This window comes from Gorilla gorilla, chromosome 13, assembly GCF_029281585.2.
Source record: "Gorilla gorilla gorilla isolate KB3781 chromosome 13, NHGRI_mGorGor1-v2.1_pri, whole genome shotgun sequence".
NCBI lineage: Eukaryota > Metazoa > Chordata > Mammalia > Primates > Hominidae > Gorilla > Gorilla gorilla.
The window spans coordinates 58680049-58705427 of NC_073237.2; the positions used below are offsets into that span (position 1 = coordinate 58680049).

At 40.8% G+C, this 25379-nt stretch overlaps 2 protein-coding genes across 3 annotated transcripts in view; one reads left to right on the top strand and one right to left on the bottom strand.

Moving 5' to 3' along the window:
• BRD10 (bromodomain containing 10) overlaps positions 1 to 25379 on the top strand; it is a 125542-nt gene that overhangs the window by 88783 nt on the left and 11380 nt on the right. For both annotated transcript variants that reach the window (XR_010130212.1, XR_010130213.1), the window contains 2 exons: positions 1870 to 2074; positions 5222 to 5314. The gene's annotated coding sequence lies outside the window, so the exon portion shown is untranslated. The remainder of the gene's footprint in view (positions 1 to 1869; positions 2075 to 5221; positions 5315 to 25379) is intronic.
• On the bottom strand, positions 4880 to 25094 carry MLANA (melan-A). The gene is made up of 5 exons (XM_004047783.3): positions 25037 to 25094; positions 23422 to 23523; positions 18317 to 18413; positions 8934 to 9047; positions 4880 to 7296 (listed from the first exon to the last, which is right to left on the bottom strand). The coding sequence occupies exons 2-5, from the start codon at positions 23496 to 23498 to the stop codon at positions 7228 to 7230; spliced, it is 357 nt and encodes a 118-aa protein (XP_004047831.1). The 5' UTR covers positions 23499 to 23523; positions 25037 to 25094; the 3' UTR covers positions 4880 to 7227.

Sequence of the window (25379 nt, forward strand, 5' to 3'; positions counted from 1 at the left end):
GTAATCATCTTAATTACTTTAAGAATGATGCATGTAAAACATTCTTAAAGTAATTATCAAACAAATTCAAGGCATCTACCAGAGTTGTAAATGTATTCTACACACTTATTGAGAACCATATAATGTAGAAGATGTTGCAGGAACGATATTGATGAGTAGGATTCCATCCTGTCCTCAATACAAAAAATAGTAAAATAATAATAAGTTAGAGGAATAAAGAACTATAAGAATTTAGCAGGGAGTTTCCAGAGAAGGTTTCATGTAAGAGGTGGCATTTGTGCTATGACTGCAAGTATGTTTATAACTGGGCCCACAAAGACTGAGTCTCAGAAAAGCCCAAGGAGCACGTAGGGAACACAGCAGTTGAATTTGAATGAAATGCTATAGGTTAAGAGGACCCATAGGGAATGATTAGAAAAATAGGTTGAGCTAGCTGATAGAGGACTGAAAAATATTCTGAAAGTATATGGGGGAACTATTGAAGCTTTCGAAGCAAAGGTAGTAATAGTCAAACTTAAGATGGGGACAGTTACCTTGCAGGATTGCTGTGAAGTTAGATGAGATAATTTACCTAAAGTACTTAGCCCAGTGCCTACCACATAGTAAATACTTAAATAGTAGCTGCCATCATTCACCTGACTGAAGACAGGGAGACCAGTCAGGATATTAGGTGGGCCAGAAAAGTGGTGTGAAGACCTGATATTTGGCATAATCAGGTATCTAGTAATGCTAGAGATGAGACAGAAACTGTTGAGATTGAGAAGGATAAAGAAAGGTATTTTTTAAGGGAAAACTTTTATTTTTGACTGTATAAAATTTAGAAACTTTTAAACAGCAAATAATATCATGAACAAAGTGTTACCTCCCCTAAATCTATTAATTTAGTGCTAAACTAATAAAAATACTAATAAATTTAGTTGGGGGGTATTGTTGTTTTGTTCTTTTGTTTGTTGGGTTTGGCGGGGTTCTCTTTATTAAACCTAAATTTATTGAGGTAAATATTGTTATTCACATTTTTTGTAACAGTTCATAACATATATATAAATGGCCTTTATTGATTTGTGTCTCTCCATGATCGTACAAAATTCAATTATGGTTTACATAATAGTGAACCATTTAATTCAGCCTAAATACAGTACTTAAATGGATCTAATTCTGGGAGTCTCATGGAATGATCTAAAAAATAGTCAAGAATTTTATTAAAACCATCTAGATTTGGCCAGGCACAGTGGCTCACACCTGTAATCCCAGCACTTTGGGAGGCCGAGGCGGGCAGATCACGAGGTCAGGAGATTGAAACCATCCTGGCTAATGCGGTGAAACCCCGTCTCTACTAAAAATACAAAAAATTAGCCGGGCGTGGTGGTGGGTGCCTGTAGTCCCAGCTACTTGGGAGGCTGAGGCAGGAGAATGGCGTGAACCCGGGAGGCGGAGCTTGCAGTGAGCCGAGATTGTGTCACTGCACTCCAGCCTGGGTGACAAGAGTGAGACTCCGTCTCAAAAAAAAAAAAAGAAAAAAAACCATCTGGATTTGTAAAACACCATCTTAGGAACTGTAATTCTTTCAGGCTTGAATTTAAGCAAATGTGCCATCAACTAAGAAAAAACAATAAAAAGAGATTAAATTATTAAGTGAGGAAAACACGGTCAGGTGTCCTCCAGCATATATTTAGGAGTTGGTTGCTGTAAACCTGAATCAAACCTAGTGACCCAAATGTGTAAGCCCTTACAGTTTTAACCTTCCTTGCAGACATGATGATGCATGGGATCCCCTGCACGTGGAACAGCAGGAACCACTTGGGAAAACCTGAAATTTAAACTGCTTTAGTCAACTTTGTCTGTTGTGATCATTTTCTTTTCTTATTTCAGTGAGCTTTCTCTTAAGTGTGCCAAGCTGCCATCCAACTTTCTTGAGCATTTTTTCTCATGGGAAATGATCAAGTTTTGATAGCAGAAAGTGCTTCTTTCCGAGACTTTCTCGAGGCCATCTTCCTGTAGGCGTCATGCTTCTGATGTTACACAGCTGATATTTTCATATGAGCTACATTTTTAGACTACAAAGATGCTTACTCAGGTGGGAGACCATTTCTTTGAACTGTAAGTGATTTATTTGATTTTCTTTTTAATAGTCCTTGTTTTTCTCCTTCAAGCCTTTTTAAGGAAACATTTAACAGCATCAGTGTATTTCTTCAAATTGCTTTTTGATTTACCTAGAAGTTCTCAATTTTCTGATTTGTGTTTGTCTGATTTCAAGTTGCCATCACCCATGTAATTTTTGCTAAAGAAGACAGGCAAGTGTATCACCTTCCATATGATTTAAGAGATTTTAAAGGGCTCTCTTTTACAACCTCTTTATGTTTTCAAGTTGTCAAGCATTTTTTTTCTCCATTTCTCACACTTTTTATTCCATTTCACAGCTTCTTGGGATAACGCTTTTAGATTTTCCTAAAAATGAGTGTTTTCATCCAAACGACCCATTATTTCCTTCTGAAAGTTCTTTTGAGAAACTTTAAAGATGTTTTTGGCACCGGTTACTTGAGGTTGACAGATTTTGATGCATCGTCATGTAACTGTTGAACCGTGAAATGAAAGTTTAGAGACTCCCTTCTGTTCTTTTTATGAGAAGGTCTACAATATTCTCAAGTGACAAGTAAACCTGTCCAGATATTTACTAAATGCTAAATTTAACATTTGTGACTTCAGAGGACTGGTCTCCACCAGAGGTAGCTTGAAGGCTTCATTGATTTGTATAATCAGTCTGAGTTTTCACTGACTTTAACCTGGGCAGAAAATCTTTTGGCTAGCTCTTTTTCCCTCCTTAAAGTATGCCTGCTCTTTACTATAAAAACAATCAGAGAGACCATATCAGAATCTTGCAGGGAAATGCATAGAGACTTGAGCCTCGTCTTAAGCATCAGTCACCACCACTGAGGGCTGGACAGGAAGGGGAACCCCAGGTTCTATAAAACAATGCTCTCTAACTTTGGTCACCATGCAAATAAAAGTACTATTATTTGTACAGTGAATATGGGCAAGTGGAAAATGCTTATTGCAGCCAGAGGAGACCAGCCATGAGCTCTGGTCACTCTAGTCCCTACCCTGGCCTGCAGGAAGCTTAGGGGATCAAAGCAGTGCCATGCCATTACCCATTCCCAGCCCACAGGTATGTCAGGGCAAAAAGGAAGGGCACGCTGCAGTAGAGGACTCCTGTGCCCATGCTTATGGGTGAGGCTCATTTTCCTGAGTTCAGGTTTCCTTCAGCAGCAGGGAAGCCTCATCCTATCTATCTACAAAGGTCACAAGGATCTCCCTTTCCTGAAGGCTCCTCTCCTCATTTGTGTTAAGTCAGTCCAGGCTGTTACAGAACGCTGAAGGGTCTCAACAAATACATAAAGTAACAGCCCTGGATTTCAGTATCAGAATGGCAATGTCTTAATATTTCATGAATTTTCTTCAAGGCCCATTCCCCAACCACCGCCCCCCTCCCCCCCGACATAATCCAAGTGTTCTTAGATGGGTTAGGGTCACCTTCAGTGGTGACATAGTAGAAGTCCTAGCTAAACCAATCAGACAAGAGACAGGACATTCAAATTAGGAAGAAAGAAGACCAAATTATTCTTGTTTGCTGATAATATGATGTTATATTTGGAAAAACCTAAAGACTCCACCAAAAAACTATTCAAACTGATAAATTCAGTAAAGTTGCAGGATACAAAATCAACATAAAAAAATCAGTATCATTTCTGTATGCCAACAGGGAACAACCTGAAAAATCAAGAAAGTAATCCCATTTACAATAGCTGCAAATAAAATAAAATATCTAGAAATTAAGAAGTGAAAGATCTCTACAATTAAAACTAAAACATTGAAGAAAGAAATCAAAGAGAACACAGAAAAACAGAAAGATATTCAATGTTTACAGATTGAAAGACTCAATTACTGTTAAAACATCCATGCTACCCAAAGCAATCTGCAGATTCAGTGCAATCCCTATCAAAGTAACAATGACATTCTTCATAGAAATAGAAAAATAATCCTAAAATTTATATAGAATCACAAAGTCCCAGAATAGCCAAAGAGGATAGCCCACAAAAGACCTACAGGCTGGGCATGGTGGCTCATGCCTGTAATCCCAGCACTTTGGGAGGCTGAGGTAGGCAGATCACTTGAGGTCAGGAGTTCAAGACCAGCCTGGCCGACATAGTGAAACCCCGTCTCTACTAAAAATACAAAAATTAGCTGGGCATGGGGGCACACACCTGTAATCCCAGTTACTCGGGAGGCTGAGGCACAAGAATAGCTTGAACCTGGGAGGTGGAGGTTGCAGTGAGCTGAGAATGTGCCACTGCACTCCGCCTGGGCAACAGAGAGAGACAGTCTCCAAAAAAAAAAGAAAAGAAAAAAAAAAGGACCTAAGCAAAAAGAACAAAACTGGAAGGATCACATTATGTGACTTCAAATTACACTACAAAGCTATAGTAACCAAAACATCATGGTACTGGCATTTAAAAAAAAAAAAAAAAACACAGACCAATGAAACACAATAGAGAACTCAGAAACAAATCCATATATTACAGTGAGCTCATTTTCAACAAAGGTGCCAAGAACATACATTGGGAAAAGGACAGTCTCTTCAAAAAATGGTGCTGGAAAAACTAGATACCTGTATGCAGAAGAATGAAACAAGACCCGTATCTTTTGCCATATACAAAAATCAAGTAAAAATGGATTAAAGACTTAAATCTAAGACCTCAAATTATGAAACTGCTAAAAGAAAGCGTTGGAGAAACTCTCCAGGACATTGGAGTGAGCAAGGATTTCTTGAGTAATACCCTACATAGCACAGGCATCCAAAGCCAAAATGGACAAATAGGATCACATCAAGTTAAGAGGCTTCTGCACAGCAAAGGAAACAATCAACAAAGTAAAGAGACAACCCATGAATGGGAGAAAATAGCAGCAAACTACCCATCTGACAAGGGATTAATAACCAGAATATATAAGGAGCTCTCAGTGGTGATGTAATGACCCAGGCTCCTTGCATCATGTGACCTTCCATCCTTAACACATGGCTCCCAGGGTTGCCCTGCAATTGGTTTCCAATCCAAGGAGTCATCTTCAGAGGTGTGGGTGCCTCTGTAAAGTGGGGAGTAAGTCTTCTGAATCTGGCACTTTCTATTCCTTTCAAAAATATCTCACTTTTCTAATTTCTTTCTGGCAGACTCAGCCCAAGTCTCCATGTCCATCACCTGGGACACTGTCTGAGGAACTCTGTGAGGAGAGCCTTTTCCACAGAGAAATGAGAGCACCCTCAGTGAGTGACAGTCTGGGGGTTTTGGAGGGATGTAGGGTTCAAGCCACAGGTTCCTCAGTGTACAGGATTGAGGTTCAGCAGAGACCTCGTGGTGAGGGGAGGAGGTACCCAAATGCCTGATGAAGTTTCTTTGGTTTAGAATTCATTTATTTGTTTGAAGTGGGAGAGGTGGAAGCCTTATTTTAAGTAGTAAGACTTGACAGTATCAGAAGAGTGGGGAAATATTTTAATATTTTGTTAAATGTTGTTTTTTTCGATGTGTGTAATACGTCTCTTTATCCTGTGTTTTCTTTTTCCCCTTTGGTGAAATTTTGTCTTTAGTAGAAAATGATGCAGTTATGTTACACTAGTGTTTCTGATGACACAAGATGATTTTTAGGTGGTTTACTGACTCACCGTTAAATAGCAATGAATCATATAATGAGAAAGTAATTTCTTTAAAACTCTCGTAAGCCTTCCAGTTATGTCAAAGACAGCCTTTAACTTTTCTCTGATCCTTGTTAATCTCTGTTTGACAAAGAGAGCAGGTCTCAGGTTCATAGCCTTCTGTGACCATTAGTATTTTCTTAGGTTAAAAAAATTACTTTCATTATCTTCGTTTTTATAGTTATCCTCTACTATGGAAAATGATACTGGTTTTCCACTCAGGATGGCAATAGGAATTAAAGCCAAAAAAAGTTTAAATGAGCTGCCTGAAAGAGAAATATTAGATAAATAATAGTGTAGGTGATACGTTGATGTAGCCAAAGGAAAACAAATTGCAATGTTGCTATGCAAATAATGACACCATTCCAGAATTTCTGATCCTTTATGATTTCTTCTGCACATTCTTGTGAGAGGGATTTGGGAACCCAAGAGAGCTAAATTGCCATAGGTACATTTAAGGCAGTACACAGGCATCAGCACTAAGGCAGTACATAGTAGCTTTTACTTATTTAAATCCTTCTACCAATTTCTGGTTTAATAGAAAATACTTGTCATTAGTTAGAATAGCATTGAGCCTTGAAGTGAAATGTAATTAGACTGCGTTATATGTCTTACCTAAGATATAGGATCCAGCCAGGCGTGGTGGCTCACGCCTGTAATTCCAGCACTTTTGGAGGCTGAGGCGGGCAGATCACCTGAGGTCAGGAGTTTGAGACCAGCCTGACCAACATGGAGAAACCCCGTCTCTACTAAAACTACAAAATTAGTCAGGCATAGTGGCACACACCTGTAATCCCAGCTACTCAGGAGGCTAAGGCAGGAGAATTGCTTGAACCTGGGAGGCGGAGGTTATGGTGAGCCAAGATCGCGCCATTGCACTCCAGCCTGGGCAACAAAAGTGAAACTCCATCTCAAAAAAAAAAAAAAAAGCTATAGGATCTTTACAATATATTATTGTAGTATAATAGAATTTTAGAGCACAAAGAGACATTGCTGACATGTTCTTGATCAGATAAATAGGCCAGTCAACCCTTTGTCTTAAACCTGTAAAAGTATCCTTTGTGAGCACTCCATAGTACTGGAACAATTCTGTGTACAGTTCATGTCGGTCAAGGTTCGAAAACCTGACTAGTTTGTTATTAGCCAAATTTCAAGTAAAGAGAAATTGGGTGGCCCCAGAATACCCACTTGAATTCTGTCTCTCAGAAAATAACACCATGGATTTACTAACATTACCTCTGGCACAGATAGTATCATGCATTATAACATTTATTGATGGAGTTTTCCCAGTTTAATATTTTTTCATCATTTCCTCACATGATTAGTACTGCTAGCTGACCTACTAAAATTTTAACACTGACTTATTATTAGAGATGGCTTGCATTTTTCCTACACCATTCCAAAGGAGAACATTAGATGTCTGTATTAAATTCAAGCAAAAGTGTGAGAGAAATAATTTCAGCATGTCTCAGGTGTCTCGCTGGCTCTTAAGGTGAATAAGGTGGTGGTGACTGTTCTGCAGAGAGTTTCTCATAAGCAGGTGGAGCATTGGGAACCTGTGAGAACAAGAAAGGGAGAATATGGGCTTGGCAACAGTGTATGTGTTTCTAGGAAGGGATTAAGTTAAAATAGTTAACATATTTATACTTTCCCTGTGGACTGAAATTTCTAAGTGTTCACATATAATTTCTGCCCAATGAAGTAATTGTTAAATTTCACAAGTATATAGGCTGATTGTTGGGGGCAAGAGTAGAGAAAAGTAGGGTTAAGGAGTTCCCAAAATCTCACAAGCTTAGCTATACCTAGATTTTCCATGACAGTAAAAGTCTCAAGCCCTAACGAATCATTGAATGCTATTTACAGACACTATATACATTGCATCTTTACCACAGAGATCGTTGTAATTGTGTCTAAAGGCACATTGATACTACCAAATATAAAACAAGAGGATATTGTATCCAGAACAAATGTGTCAGGGCTTCATTTAATGCTCACAACAATTCTGGGAGTGTTTTTATTATTTTCATGTTACAGAATGGGAAACTGGGGCACAGAGAGGTTAACTCGCTTGCCCATGGTCACACAACTAGTAAGTTGTGGAGCTAAGAATCAAACACAGTAATTTGGCTCCAGAGTCAGTGCTCTCAACCATTATGCTGTGTTGTATATGTACTAGTGCTGTCCAATAGAAATATAGTACAAGCCACTTATGTAATTTTATTTTATTTATTTATTTTTGAGATGGAGTTTTGCTCTTGTCTCCCAGGCTGGAGTGCAGTGGCACTATCTCGGCTCACTGCAACCTCCACCTCCCGGGTTCAAGTGATTCTCCTGCCTCAGCGTCCCAAGTAGCTGGGATTACAGGCATGCACCACCACGCTTGGCTAATTTTTGTATTTTTAGTAAAGATAGGATTTCACCATGTTTGCCAGGCTGGTCTCGAGCTCCTGAGATCAGGTGATCCACCCACCTCGGCCTCCCAAAGTGCTGGGATTACAGGTGTGAGCCACCATGCCCAGCCATATGTAATTTTAAAATTTCTAGTAGCTACATTTAAAAGAAGAAACATGTAAAATTAATCTTAAAATATTTTATTTAACCTAATATTTTCAGAATATTTATTTCAAGGTGAATCAATATAAAAATCATTAATGAACCATTTATCTTCCTTTCTACATACTAATATTTTTGAAATATGATATGTATTATAATACATCTTATTTCAAACTCCTTTGTTTTAAGTGTTCAATAGCACCATGTGACTAGTGGCTAAGCCATCAGACAGCACAGCTCTATACAATAAATAATAGGTACTTTATCCCTCCCCTCTGTATATATCTGCATCCATTAAAAAGGCAAATATAACTAAAAACGTAAAAGAATATTGTATCCAGGACTAAATTCTTCCTTTGAATCTTACATGTAGGGCTCTCATTATTGACCCTGGAAACACTGGGTATGTGACAACACAATTAAGAAAATATCTGTACTTCCCTTGTTGTTGATTATTATTTATTTTTTATTCTCATAAAATACACATAAAAGTTGCCATTTTAACCATTTTTAGGTGTATATAGTTCAGTGGCAATGAGTACGTTCACATTGTCCTTGCTTTTTAAATGGAAATAATTGTATTCACTTGAGTTAAAAACAGCCATTCATGAAAATACCCTTATGAAGGATCTTAACCTACCACAGGTTCACAGTTTTTCTCTTGAAGAGACACTTTGCTGTCCCGATGATCAAACCCTTCTTGTGGGCATCTTCTTGTTAAGGCACATTGAGTGCCAACATGAAGACTTTTATCCTGAAATGTAAATTGATAAAGGTGAGTGGGTGAGAAGAAGTAACTGAATCCATTAAAGAAAAGAGAAGGAAGCCAAAGTTTTAAGAATGAGTTTTAATCTAGGTTCTGCCACTTGCTTGCTGTGTGCCTTCAGTCTCATCACTTTACCTTCTGAATTCTGAGTTTGCATCTAGGAAGATAATACCTACCTACCTCTCAGAATTGCTGTGGGAATTAACTAGAAGTAAAGCTCTAGTGCAGTACCTGAGACCCAATAGTTGGCCAAAGAATATTTCTGAAGGGAAGGATAAGAAGAGTGAATCTACAAAAGGAACACTCTTGTGAAATTATCCATCAATAGTGAAGCAGAAAGAAAGACTTTGTCAAACAAAAATTGAGGGAATTCATTGCCAGTAGACCTGCCTTGCAGGAAACATTTGAAGTTCTTTAGAGAAAAAGAAAATAACATAGGTCAGAACCTTGTACCTACATAAAGGAAGAACATCCAAGAAGGAATAAGTGAAGGTAAAATAAAAACTTTTTTTTTCTTTTCTTTTTTTTTTTTTTTTTTGAGACAGAGTCTCACTGTGTTGCCCAGGCTGGAGTATAATGGCACGATCTCGGCCCACTGCAACCTCTGCCTCCTGGGTTCAAGTGATACTCCTGCCTCAGCCTCCTAAAACTTTGTTTTTCTTTCTTTCTTTCTTTTTTTTTTTTAAGAGACATGATCTTGCTAAGTTGCCCAGGCTGGTCTTAAACTCCTGAGCTCAAGCAATCCTCCTGCCTCAGCCTCTGAGTAGCTGAGACTATAGGCATGCACCACGGCACCCAACATATTTATCTTATTCTTAGTTGATTTAACAGATAATAGTTTGTTCAAAAATGAATAATAGCAACAATGTATTTAATTATGTATGCTTATATACACTTGAAATTAATAACAGCAATGATACAAGGGAAAGGAATGTTAACAGAAAGAAAAAAACTGCAAAATATTTTAAAGAGGTTTATTCTGTGCCGATATGAATGACCATGGCCGGGAGAATAGTCTCAAGAGGTCCTGAGAAAGTGTGCCTGAGGTGGTTGGGTTATGATTTGGTTTTATATGTTTCAAGAAGACAGGAATTGTAGGTAAAAATCATAAATCAATACACGGAAGGTATACATTGGGTCAGCCTGAAAAGGCAGGACATCGCAAAGCAGAGACTTACAAGTCACAGGTGGGTTTTAGGTATTCTTTAGTTAGCAGTTGGTTGAAAGAGTTCAGCTCTGTCTTAAGACTTGAAGTCAGTATAAAGGAATGCTTAAGATAAGGGAGTCTGCAATCTGTCATGTGATGCTATACCAGAGTCAGTTTGGAAAGTATACCACATTATACGGGGTTAATTAAAAAAAAAATTTTTATGGTTTGAAGGGCATGATTTAACCCTTTTCTTGCATTGTCTTGTTCCTAATTTGATATTGCCACAAAGAGTTCATTCTGTCAGTCCTGTAATCTCTATTTTAAAATTAATGCTGGTCAGTTGTACCTAAAACTCTAAAAGGGAGGGAGTATAATGAGGCATCTCTCACCTCCCTTCCCGTCATGGCCAAGACTCAGTTTTTCAGGTTTCCCTGGGGTCCCCTTGGTGAAGAGGGGGTCCATTCAGTTGTTTGGAGGATTTAGGATTTTGTTTTTAGTTTACGGGAGGAAGGAATTAGGATTATTTTATTTTAAGATACTCATAATGCCTATGAAATGGTATAGTGTTATTTGAAAGTGGATTTGAATTAGTTGTAAATGTATATTGCAAACTCTAGGGAAACCACTGAAAAAAAGTAAAAAAGAAGTATAAGGCCGGGCGCGGTGGCTCACACCTGTAATCCCAGCACTTTGGGAGGCCAAGGCGTGTGGATCACGAGGTCAGGAGACTGAGACCATCCTGGCTAACACAGTGAAACCACATCTCTACTAAAAATACAAAAAATTAGCCAGGCATGGTAGCGGGCACCTGTAGTCCCAGCTACTTGGGAGGCTGAGTCAGGAGAATGGCATGAACCCGGGAGGCAGAGCTTGCAGTGAGCCCAGATCATACCACTGTACTCCAGCCTGGGCAACAGAGTGAGACTCCGTCTCAAAAAAAAAAAAAAAAAAAGAAGTGTAACTGAACTGGGCATGGTGGCTCACGCCTGTAATCCCAGCACTTTGGAAGGCCAAGTGGGTGGATCACTTGAGGTCGAGTTCCAGCCTGGCCAACATGATGAAACCCCGTCTCTACTAAAAATACAAAAATTAGATGAGCATAGTAGTATGCACCTTTAATCTCAGCTACTCAGGAGGCTGAGACAGGAGAATCACTTGAACCTGGGAGGCAGAGGTGGCAGTGAGCTGAGATCGTGCCACTGCACTCCAGCCTGGGTGACAGAGTGAGTGAGACTCCGTCTCAAAAAGAAAAAAGTATAACTGATATGCCAAGAAAGGAGAGAAAATGAAATCATATAAAATGTCCAGTGAAAATCACAAAAGGCAGAAAAAGAGTAAAGACAAAAATAGAAACAAAGAACAGAGGCAACAGGTAGAAAACAGTAACAATATGGTAGATATCAATCCAACTATATCAATAACTACTTTGAATATCAATGGTCTAAATGCACCAATTAAAAGATAGATTGTCAGAGTGGATCAACAAACAAGACCCAACTATGTGTTCTCTACAAGAAACCCTCTTTAAATATAAAGATACATGTACATTAAAAGTAAGCGGATAGAGGCCAGGCACGGTGGCTCACACCTGTAATCCCAAGCACTTTGGGAGGCCAAGGCAGGCGGATTGCCTGAGCTCAGGAGTTCAAGACCAGCCTGGCCAACATGGTGAAACCCCATCTCTGCTAAAAATACAAAACTTAGCCAGGCTTGGTGGTGCACACCTGTAATCCCAGCTACTTGGGAGGCTGAGGCAGGAGAATCACTTGAACCCAGGAAGTGGAGGTTGCAGTGAGCCGAGATCACACCACTGCACTCCGGTCTAGGTGACACAGCGAGACTCTGTCTCAAAAAAAAAAAAAAAAAGTAAGTGCATAGAAAAAGATATACCATGCTAACACTAATGAAAAGAAAGTAGGAGTTCCTATATTAGTTTCAGAAGGAGATTTCAAGGAAAGTTATCAGGGATAAAGAGGGATATTACATAACGATAAAGGTGTTCATTCTCCAAGAAGACATAACAACACCTAACATTGCATGTACCTAAGAACACAGCATCAAAATACATGAGATAAAAACTGATAGAACTGCAAGGAAAAATAGTTGCATCCACTATGAAGTTGGAGTTACAGTTGGAGGCTTCAACATCTCTCTATCAGAAATAACACAAAGCCAGCAGGTAAAAAATCAGTAAGGACTAACTCATTGTATGAGGCCAACATTACCCTAATATCAAAAACAAAGATATTACAAGAAAAGAAAACTACAATTCGTTATCTCTCATAAATATAGATGCAAAAAAACTCAACAAAATATTAGCAAATCAAATCTAACAACATATAAAAGGAATTATATACTGTGACAAAGTGGAACTCAACAAAATCTTCGATTAACTAGATATAATAGACATCTGTAGGCTACTTCATCCAACGACAACAGAATACACTTTCTTCTCAAGCTCAGAACATTCACCAGGATAAACCACATTCTGGGCCACAAAACACATCTTAACAAATTTAAAAGAATAGAAATTATACAATGTTTGCACTTAGACTATAATAGAATTAAAGCAGAAATCAATACAGAAGGATAACTGAAAAATTCCCAACACTTGGAGATTAAACAACACACTTCTACATAACACATGAGTCAAAGGAGAAATCTCAGGAGAAATTTAAATATATTTTGAATTAAATGAAATTAAAATGATATCAGAATTTGTGGGATACTGCTTAGCAGTGCAAGCAGTATTTAGAGGGAAATATATGACATTGAATGTGTATTTTAGAGAAGAAGAAAGATCTAAAATCAGTCATCTAAGCTTTCACCTTAGGAAAATAAAGAGAACAGCAAATTAAATCCAAAGTAAGCGGAAAAATAAAAATTAGAGCAGAAATCAATGAAATTGAAAACAAGAAATCAGCAGAGCACAATGGCTCATGCCTATAATGCCGGCACTTTGGGAGGGCAAGGCAGGAGGACTGCTTGAAGCCAGGAGTTTGAGACCAACCGGAGCAACATAGTGAGACTCTGTCTCTACAAATTAAAAAAAAAAAAAAGAAAATTAGTCAGACCTGGAGGCACATGCTATAATCCTAGCTACTATGGTAGCTAGCTGTAGTCCTAGCTACTCAGGAGGCTGAGCCAGGAGGATTGGATTGCTTGAGCCCAGGAGTTCAAGGTAACAGTGAGCTATGATTGTGCCACTGCACTCCAGTCTGGGTGACAGAATGAGACCCTGTCTCTAGAAAAAAAAGAAGAAAGAAAGAAAAAAAAGTCAGTAGAGTAAATCAATGAAACCAAATGCTGATTCTGGGAAAAGATCAATAAAATTGATAAGCCTTTAGCCAGGCTAAGAAATAAAAAGAAGGCACAAACTACTATTATCAGAAATAATAATGGACATGAAAAGGATAAGCAAGGAATACTATGAACTATGCTCACAAATTTGAAAACCTAGGTGAATGTAACAATTCTTTGAAAGACACAATCTGTCAAAATCCACGCAAGAAGAACTAGACCATCTGAAGAGATTTATATCTATTATAAAAATTGAATCAATAATAACTTTCCAAAACAGAAAGCACCAGACCCAGATGAGTTCAGTGGTGAGTTCTACCAAACATTTAAGAAAGATATTATACCAATTCTCTATAACCTCTTTCAGAAGATAGAAGCAAAGGGAATACTTTGTAACTCATTGCTATGAGGCCAGCATTACCCTAATACCAGACAGATATTGCAAAAAGAGAAAACTACAGCTCAATATCTCTCATGAATACAGATGCAAAAAATCTCAACAAAATATTAGCAAGTCAAACTAACAATGTATAAAAGGAATTACATACCATGATAAAGTAGGATTTATCCCAGGTATGCAAACCTGGTTCAATATTGAGAAATCAGGCCAGGCGTGGTGGCTCACGCCTGTAACCCCAGCACTTTGGGAGGCTGAGGCAGGTGGATTGCTTGTGCTCAGGAGTTTGAGACCAGCCTGGGCAACATGGTGAAACCCCATCTCTACCAAAAATACAAAAAAATTTAGCCAGGCATGGTGGCTTACACCTGTGGTCCCAGCTACTTGGAAGGCTGAGGTGGGAGGATCACCTGAGCCTGGGAGGTGAAGGTTGCAGTAAGCTGAGATTGAGCCACTGCACTCCAGCCTGGGTGACAGAATGAGACCCCATCTCAAAAAAAAAAAAAAAAAAAAGAAAGAAAGAAAGAAAAAGAGAGATGAATTATTCTGATACATCAATAGACTAAAGAAGAAATTTGCAAGATTGTATCAATAGATGTAGAAAAAACATTTGACAAAATCAAACACCCATTCATAATTTAAAACTCTCAATAAACTAGGGATAAAGGGAAACTTACTCAAGTTTGCTGAAGAATATCTAGGTACAAAAAATCAGCAGGTAACATCATACTTGAAGCTTTTCTGCTAAGATCAGGAACAAGGCAAGGATGTCCTGTCTCACCACTCCTTTTCAGCATCATACTGGAAGTTGCAAATAACTAATGCAATAAACGAAAAGGATATAAAAGGTGTACTGATTGGGAAAAAAAATAAAACTGCCCTTGTCAATTTTTTTCTTTTTCTTTTTTTTTAAGCCTCTCACTCACCATAGGTTAAGAGTATGATCCACTCTACCAGTTCACTGCCAGTTCTCTGTATTTACATTAAAACTGGGTGTACATTTTAAAATACAGATTCCTGAATCCCACCACCAGAGATGATCCCAGAATATGCCTTTTAGCAAGAACCCCAAAGTATTCCAGTGCAGGTGACCACTGACCATGCATTGAAAAACACAGTGCCTTGACACATGAGTGTAAACTGAGCTGAGAGCAAGGGCCATGAAATTCTCCAAGAATCAAAAGTATTTTGTCCTGAACTTCCAAGTGAAGATGTAAAACTGGTTAATATAAAAACCACTGTTCAGTTTATTACAAATCATTTCCCACTTCCTCTTGCAGAAACAGGTTGCTACAAAAAGCAGCCTTTCCTTTCAAAAGATGTTTTCCAGGGCTCAGGGGAATTGTTAACCAAGGGAGAAATTTTAAGAGATCTAAATTCCAACCAGCCTCTCTACTATTCTGTGGACAAATGGAAGTTGAAAAGTAGACATTTCAAGCTTCATGAAGATTGTTAAAGGTGGAGTAATTAACATGCCCAAAGCTTATATTTAATGTCATTTACATCCCTTTGCTTTAAAATGAAAATAGAATCACTGAAGACAGAAAGGGAGGTAATTATGTAATTAAATGCAATACTTAATGCACTATTTTACATAATTTTGCCTAAACTTCTTAGACTGCTGATCTCCAAACTGGCTTTTCTAGATATATGAAAATCTCAAAATAAGATTTTAATATTAATTTAAAAAATAAATATGGAAATTAAATAAACCAGGAAATTTAAACACGATTACCTCTCAATAAAAAGTCTCAGAAACTACAAACCACTGATCTAATCCTAGAGGAATGGAGGCATAGAGTTTGAATTTGAAACTTACCAAGCAAAATGTTCACAGTGTCTGAGCACATGACATTAAGACTCTCTGTTATTTTTCAATTAATTGAATTTAAGATGAGAGCATTGAAGCAGAAAAGAAAAATTACTGCATTTGTGTTCAATAGGATCAAGCTAATGATTATAGTTAGTTAGGAAATGAGTACCAACATATTGAGTTTGTATAGCTTTACTTCTTGAAAGACTAAACATTTTGTTTTTGATATACAAATATATAATGAAATCAAAATATAGAAGAAAATATGTATTAAATAAAAATGGATATACATTGTGTTACATCACAGATTTCCAACATGTCTGGGTGTAGAATAGAGCTAGTGAATCTTGGAGAAGTTGAATTCTAGTCTCCAAGCAACTCAATGGCAGACAATGGGACCAAGTCCTAATGCAACACAATTGAGTGACTACCATGTGCCAGGCACTGTGCTAGGCACTGGAGATATGAAGATGAGTTAGAAATATTCTCTGTTGCGGTTCATACATAGGGGAAAGCGGAGGGGTCGAAGAGGCAAAAAGTAAATAGCCAATTACAAGGCAATGTCATAACCCCATGCTAGAGTTACAAATGGAGATCTATGGCAGAGATTAAAGTCCTCCCCTACTGACCTGTTGTGGACAGCCGTATGAGCAGGAATTCTATCCCTAACTTTCTAACCCAAGGCTTTCCTCAAGTATTTCCTCCAATATTGGAGTCTTGTTCAGATTCATCAACTCCTCCTCCTTCCCACTAGATGTCAGCACACTAGAGGGCTATGCTCGCTGGGTGTGTCAGCCCCCAGACTTGACTTGCCTTTGATGGTTTGTATTTTATTTATGCTCTGGAAAGACAGACACTGGGGAACAGGAGACATGAGACTGCCCAAGTTTCTTGGCAAAGAGGCAAAGAATCCAGAGTTGTATCTCTCACCTTCTTCTCATCAGCTTGCCAAGCTTCAATCCCCACCCCACACCAACCCTCCTCTCTTTCACAGGACCTTTTCCTCTAAATGAAGTGCTTGCTGAATGAGGAATGGGACTTTCCAACATCTTTTGGAAAGATACTTTTTTTCCATTATGCATCAACCTGAAAAGCTTTCAGATCTGTAATAACAAGAAAGAGAGACAGCGAGATCTATGGAGAATGCCTTCGGGTGCTGAAGTGCTGAAGTGCTACCTGGCTTTAAGCAAGATTGCTGAAACCTGTAGTTTTTATAGCTTATAAACTCAGTTGATGTTTCCCATTCATGGAGGATACTGGTACCAGAAGATTGGATTGTGTAATTGTGTTAGCTTCCTGCATATTTGGGTAAAGAAGAAAAAAATACTATTAAAACCTTTGGCCATCTAAGAAGGATGCAGCCTGTTAAAAAACACACAAGTGACCCTTTGTGCTGATGCAGGGAGGATGGTTTCCTCATCACACTGATGATATCCTGGGATGCTTAGTGTAGAGTCAGAAGAACTTCGAATTCACAGGTAACCAGTGAGGAAAGGGGTGAAGAAGAAAAGTAGGAAGAGCAGGTCACAAAGTGGAGTAACAGAACCAGCAAGAATTCCCAGAAGTGGTAAAACCTGAGGTGTCTAATATACTCCTGTTTGCTATAAGGGAACCTCAAACCCCTTCCCCTGTGCCCTATAAACCGTCAGTGCTTAGCTACACACAACATCCAGGTACCCAAGTCTGCTATGAGTAGAACCAAAGAGACAGGTGCTATAGTCTGAATGTGTCCCCCAAAATTCATGTATTGGAAACTTAATCCCCAATGCAACAATGGTAAGAGGTAGGACTTTTAAGAGGTGATTAAGTTACAAGGGCTCTGTCCTCATGAATGGATTAATGTTGTTATTGCAGGAGTGTGTTTGTTATTGCAAAAGTAGGTTGGTTATAAAAGTGAGTTTGGGCCATATGTGGAGTGTTTCACACTTGTAGTCCCAACACTTTGGGAGGCCGAGGCAGGATCACTTTAGCCCAGGAGTTTGAGACCAGCCTGGGCAACATAGTGGGACCTCGTCTCTACAAAAAAAAGTTTCTTTTTAATTAGCCAGTGTGGTGGCACGCGCCTGTGGTCCCAGCTACTCTGGAGGCTGAGACAGGAGGATGGCTTGAGCCCAGGAGGTCAAGGCTACAGTGACTCATGATCACCACTGCGCTCCATCCCAGGATTTCCTGTTTCAAGAAAAAAAAAAAAATGAGTTCAGCTCCCTCTTGCTCTCTCACTCTCTTGCCCATGTGATGCCTTCCACTATGATATGACACAGCAAGAAGTCCTCACCAGGTGTGGCCCCTAGATCTTGGAGTTCCCAGCCTCCCAACTGTAAACCAAATGAATTTCATTTATTTATAAATTACAGTCTCTGGTATTATGTTATAGTCACAGACTAAGACACAGGGCAAGTTCCTGGTTGAGGTTCATGCCTGAGCAGAGGCAAAGGTAGAGTTGCCAAAGTACAATGTAGCAAAAGAGGCATCAGAGGCCGGAATCAGAGCTGAAGGTTATAATGAGGCAATTATCTGACTCTACAGAGATTCAGAGGAAAGAACTGGAAAGAGGGCCCTGGACCTGGAGGGATTTCAGCAGTGGGAACTTTACCAACCATCAAGGCTCTGTATCCATTTCGTCTTCTACAATACCAACAGCCGATGAGCAGTAAGACTCCCAGGATCACTGTCAGGATGCCGATCCCAGCGGCCCTGGCCCAAGAGATAGACAAATCCACTTTGTTATTGAAACATTGTTCTACATTATGATGAAGCATAAATCGATCTTCCTCTTCGTATGGACTTAGACTACCCAGAGCAGCATCTCCCAGTGTCCAAGTAGTTTCCCACCTCCCACACTGGGCACCCCACCAGGCCTCCAGCACCTGGATCTAACACAGGTCTTTAGGAGCCTCTCAAGTGTGTGCCCACAGGAACGCTGCTAATTGGCATGGCCCAGGCACCCAAGTTCCAGGTACGAGAAGTGCCATAGTAACTGGTCTTTATGTGGACAATGTATTTATTGGGGCTAAATTATCTTTTCTTCTCATCAGGCTGTTTTAAAACATTTTCTCCAATTCAGCCCACAAAGAGAAAATAGAAATTAACACTGACTCATCTACTAAAAGCCAGGTGCTGTGCTAAACATTCATTAGCTTATTCAATTCTCACATCAACACTGGAGGGTAGACACAATTTATCATCCCCTATTTTCACAGAAGAGGAAATAAAAGGCAGAGGATACATGACTCGCTGGTGATCATACAGAGCTAGCACAAAACAGAGGTTGGATTTGAACTTGAATCCGTCTCAATTATGTTCGTGCCCTCCCTTCCCTAAACTCCCCGCTTTGCTCCTTGCAGCCCTAGGGAGAAGTGTCTGGGCTGAACCTACAGCAAAGCTGTGGCATTACTTATTGAGAAGGATCTTGTCTAAGCAGCAGGGTGCCAATCTGGGGGTCTACACCAGTTTCTTGGGCCCTGTGTTCAGTGACCCCTGGGAAGCATTACAGTTACCACAAAGTTACCACAAAGACCCTGGAAACAGGGCCTGGAGCTGTTCACTCCGGGCAAGCATCATCAATTAGCTAACATCTGCCTGATCACAGCATGATCAAAATCGACAGAACTGACTCTGTTATCTGTGGTTGTCAACTCGCTAAGAAAGTTTCTGCAGAGCTGAGTGACTTATAAGAGACTGAGCAGCTACAGGAGAAGCAAGGTTTAACTAAGGCTTCTGCTGGAGAGACTTTTGCTCAGTACCATCTACTGGACAACTTCTGTCTCAAGGCTGAGGAGACATCAAGCTTATCCTGTCCATCTCCAAACAGGATAGAGAGAACCATGGGATGACAGTGCTAGATGGAAACTCTGACTTATGTAGGTCAGTCCACCCACTTTATAGATCAGGAAGCTGAGACCTATGAAGATTCATCAACATTACCATAACCATAGTGACTACCATTCATTGAGCACCAATTTGTGCCAGGCACTGGGCTAGGCACCCCCACATATATGCTTTTATTTCATCCTAACCACAGTCCTCTGAGTTAGGAATGATGTTCATTTTACAGCTGACATTATGCTGGTCAAGTGCCCAGGGCTGCACAACCAGTAAGTGGCAGAACCAACATTCACAGCAACTGGCACTGGAGACCAAGCAAGTGAGCACCAGAATTTGGGCCAGATCCAGGTCTCCCAGGCCAGTGCTTTTCCTGCAGAGTCACTCTTTCCTGAACTGAAGCTGTCACAAGGAGTGTTCAGTGTGTTCTCGTGACTGAAGGCAGCTGATTCAACTCCCAACATGCCTGTGCTCTCATTTTACCCTGTGGCGTCCACTTGAACATCTTGACACAGACAGAGCTCTGTTCCAGCACTTTATGCATGGTCACATGGTACTCACAACATGCCCAAGTGACTGAGAGCGAAAAGCACCAGGGTATGCCTGACACATTGGAAGAACCCACTGCCCAGCTTGGCAGGGCGCCTCAGAGTGTTTTCCAAATACCACCTGCAGCAGAATCACCTGAGATGCACGTTAAGGTGCAGATCATAGGACTCCACCCCTGGCATACCCAATCAGCCTCTTAGGTGGCAGCACCTAGAAATCTGCATTTTAACAAGTTCCATGGATGACTTGTGTCCACCCAACTGTGAGAACTGCTCTCCAGTGAGGTTTCAAAGAGATACATAATACCCAAAGCAGGTATGTAGTCCTTCTTGGCTGGATGTGGGAACTTATTTTGCATCATTCTTCTTCATTCCACCTGCTGGCACAATTGTGAGAAGGATAAATATTCTCAGATCTTAGGGATGCATTGTTTTAATGAAGATTGCCCCATTGTGCAGGATCTGGATTTTATGCAAAAAAATTAAAAAAAAAAAAAAAGAAGATGGCCCCATTCCCCTACCTCCATCCCACCTATTTAAACAAACAGCAGTGAGGGCAGGGACTTTTCATGAGAGGAATGACTTTTGACATTGGTGGCCATGTGCAGTTACTTATTTTCTGGACCGATCTCCTTCAGTACCTGCACAAGATGATGATGTTCCATGTATTCAGGGGTTCCTACACTCACAGACTGAAGTTAAGTGTTTCATTGTGCTGGAAGCGTTGGCCATCTGACCCTTCTACAGACAGCAAAATGTCAAAAGGAATTACTTTCTCTTTATAGGATAGCTCCCACGCATACGGGTTGAGTGGGTATTTTTCTTTTGTGCTGGAATCCAGAGGCTCCCTCCTGTTCTCAAGGAAAATGTCAGATAACCCACCTGACCCTGCTTATGCACGTCATTCAGGTTGCAAGACACAGAAAGCTTGTGCCTTCAGTCAAGGGGTTCCTTCACATGATAGTGGTCATAACCCCCTTTGCCCTTTATTAAGCCATTGTCCCTCAACTCCAAACCTACCTTTCTATGCTCTGCTCTGTGATGCTGGGACTGGACTCTGCAAATGCCACTTCTCCTTTGCCCACTGGCTCCCATTAGTGTACTCTAAAGAGTGCCTACAAACCTGGGGCATCAAGAAGGAGCAGCTCCTTCCAGTGTGCTTCCGGCTCCTGTCAGGATCACCCCAGCAATGCTCACATTGTCTGTATATGCCAAGCACCAGCTCGTTTTCCGGCATTGTCAGAGCCAGCTTCATTATGCCCCTCCCCCGCAGAGCACTGGCTGACCTCAGAGGCCTGAGTATTTGATTCATGCCCCTCACTTCTAAGCTCTTGAGACACCAGAACCAGCCAAACAAAAATCTCTCCTTAGAGATCTGGGTCCCATTTCTGTGGTGTCCGTCCTCCCAACTCTAGGTCCTGATGGCCTCACCCTTCCGTTTGTTCCCCCAGACACAGGGGTAGAAGCAGCATTCTGTGGGTACAGCCTTGGTTGCCCCTATGCCTTCTTTGCCTCCTCAGTCTCAGTCCCATGCCTGTTTAACCAGCTTCTTATATTAAAGTCTCTATGTTGAACCATCTAGTTGGTTTCTTCCTGACTAGACCCTGAAAGTTACCTTGTTCAGGTTGTGGGTACACCTGGCTATGAGGTTCCCCAGCTGGGTGTGATGGCCCTACATGGCAAAGGACAACTCCACTTTCAGCCTACTGAGCTGACTAGCATCAGCCTCCAGCTTCACACTGAGAGATACTGACCTCTGCCCTAGCCTCTCGTCGGATGGGATTGTGCAAATATTTGCCTCTGCTGGCCTGCAGCATAACACTTAAGAGCATGGACTCTGGAGGCAAACAGACCTGGATTTAAATCCCAGCGCCACCATGTCTGGCCACACATTTCCTAATTTCTCTAAACCTTTCTTCGTTTACAACACAGCAAGAATGATACCCACCAGGGTGGGTGCCACGGGGCGGGGGGCGTGGGGTGGAGCAATAAGCAGAAGTGACGTGTGTCCCTTGAAAGGAATGGTCCTAGCCTCTCCTTCACCTCCTGCTTTCTGTTGGCAAGATGTGGAGGTGATGGCACAACATCTTCAGCCATGGGGACAAAAGTGACATCCCAAGGGAGTAACCAGCAAGAAGAAAACGAACAGGCCTTGAACTCTTTACTCTTGAATTTTTACACGAGACATAAAAGTATATTTTAAAGAGTCTGTTGAGTGATTATACACAAGCTGAAACGATACCCTAACTAATAGCACGGGCAATGGGCTCCCCTCCCTCAAAGAGTATATTTTTGCTGTCAGGACGTTTTCTGAGAGGATACCGCCACCCTCATCTCCAATTGGCCAGGGATATTAGAGGATCCTATACCAGGGTCTTCTGAGGAAATGCTGTCTGCCTGAACTCTTCCTCAGTGCCTTTGCTGGGCTTTACATCTTGCTGGTCCCTGCAGTTGACTGTTAACAAAGATTGTTCAACAGCTCTTTCCAAAGAAAGAGCAGGTTCACAGGGAGTTCTGGACAGACCACATAAGAGGGTGTTGTCTTGTTAGAGTCCCACACAGAGGGTGGGGCCTCCCCTGCCCCTGCCACCCAGCACGTACAGAGTATGTCCCTTTCCCACTCCCAGCACATACAGAGTATGTCCCTGCAGCCTCTGGGTTTTCATTACTGCACTTACATTTGCTGAAATTAATCTCATGCCTAACTCTCCCACTAAGTTGTGAGTTTTTTCAAAGATAAAAACAGTGTCTCACGCCAGTGTACAATGCTTAGCATTTAGAAATGCTTAATCATATAAATACTTATTTCTAATTCGCTCATAATACCCAATGCCTTTCCTTAGGATAAAGTTATACTGCAAAGGCTGTGACCTCCATCTTCCTCTTGAGTCTGGCTGTGGGCTGAGTCACACACACCTGCCCGTCATCCTTACTGGCTCCTTGGCAACTCACTTTTATTCTGTCTGCAAACCACCTTCAGGAATTTGAGTGGAGGAGACAGAACAAGGATTGAGGAAAGAGGCATTGTGATCCTGAACAGATGTTTTTCCACTTGGGAACCTACAGATAAGACCCAATAGTCAAAAGTACACCCAAAAATGGCAAGATCCAACCTTATACCATTCCCATCTTCCTGCCTGTTTGGCCTCAGAGAAGCTTGACTGAGCCCCTTATAGAAGCACAGAATCTCCTTCCCTTGTTGCCAGGGATGTTACTGTCTGGGGAGATAAACACTAGGGAGATTTACGAGCAGGCATGTGCTGGTGGAAGTCAGCAGGCTGTGTCAGCAAACGGCAAACTGGAAGCCCTGCTGGGTCTGGTTTTGAACTTACTCTTCAGCCGTGGTGTAAGAGTGGCCGTGCCCCTTCTTGGGGTAACCATAGATGAAGTGAGCATCTTCTCTTGGCATCTTGTAGGGTCAGGGCACAGGACACCTAACAGAAGGAGCATGTGGGCATCATTAATGCATCCAAAGCCACCCTATTCATCATCTCATAAAGACCCACAACAGCATCCTCACTAGGTGACCAATATCCATAGCCAGGACCCTTTAGTTTCTCACTGTGAGGGGATTTGCACCTGCTTCTTTCATTCATATCAAGGGCTTTAGCAATAGCTCAGGTTTCTAACCCCTCCTACTAACTGAAAATTAAGTTCAAAGAAGAAACTACAAACAAAAGCCAAAAAGACTTTCAAGTTGGGTTATTATTTGGTGAAAAAATATTCCTCATTTGCCTTCAATTTGACTCTGCACCATAAACTTCTAGAGAAACAAACAAAATGCATTTTTACTGATTCTCCACCTTCCCTGGCCCAGGGCTGTGGCTAACAAAATAAGAGGAGTTATTTTTCTCCAAAGTTATTATTGGATATCAATCCACAGACAAACAGAGGCTATGATACATAACGTGTGATTCCCAGAGCACCCGTTGCCTGTGCCTCGCGAGGGTGCATGAGGTTGAGTGCTGAGCACAACATCTTCCAGCCCAGCTTTTCAGCAAAGGAAACCACCCCACACAGGGGCTTCAGCCTGTCCCCAGGCACTCCACCCAAAACAAGCCAAGGAAGCCCAGGACCTGACTTTATCTAACAATGTGTTTCCCTTCCTACTTAAGTCAATTTCTGCTTCTCTCTGGTTCAAGTCCCTTGGCTAGGATTCTTTTTTTTTCTAACTATAACACATACAAATGAACAACAAAAAATATCCATAAACTGCAGTGGCCGTAATTCAAGTACACTCATTAAAAACCAATAATGGAAGCTCCTTTCCTTATTATTGTGTATTTTTCTGCTGTCTTACTGTCCTCATGAATTTCAAAGGTCTGATCCCCATAGAATTATATTAATGAGCCCCAGTTTAAAACAACAGGGAGAGGTGAGACAGAAGAGTGGGGATTTCGACACATGACCCCTTTCCACTGGGACATTTTATGTGTAATTTGCCCTTCCCAGTTGTAAAAAAGAAATGAAAGTCAAACTCACCAATCCTCTCAAGTGAATAATATAGGACTGAACCCTGTGTTCAAAATGACAGAATGGAATCTTAATTCTTCATTAAATTGTTTTTAATACATCCCATACCTCAAACTCAGAGCCTTGGCAAATGATGCAGCAACAGCAAATGCGCCTCTTACTACTCAGACCAGGAGAAGTGGTTCTTTAAGTGACAGGAGAACACATCTACCTCAGGGAGGCTGCTTCTCCCCAGCAAGATGCCATCCTGAATAATTGCTTTTCTTCTTGGTAGTCTTGGAGGACTGAGAGAGGATTCAGGAGGAGGCTTTGTGAGCCCTCTGAAGTTGGAGACTGACAAACGTTGCGGAGAAATTCTGTTGATGTCACACATCAGCGGGGCAATGAGGGTAGGCAGAGGACTTAGCCAGAATTTCCCAAATCCTATTCTGGGAGAAGAGGACTATGATTATGGCGAGAAGGCAACGCTCTTACCTTCCTTAATGAGAGTCCTCTGTCTGCTGGCTGGCCGCGTGTATGAAGACTGCTTCTCTGGCTCTTAATCGTTTTGACTTATTTTTTTTCCTGGTTTTGAGTCCCATGATAGTCACGGGTTTAGATTTCTGACAGGGTCGTCTGTAATTGCTAAATTGGCATGAAAGAAACCAACTTTATTCCTTCCTTCAAAAAGTCACAGCTGACTGTGGCCTCTGTTTTCCCCAGTCCCGGTGCTCTATCCTAGGGAAGCCATTTATTTTAAATGTTGGTCCCTCCTCCATAGGATTGCCATGTCACATAAAATATAGGATGCCCAGTTAAATTTGAACTTCAGATAAAC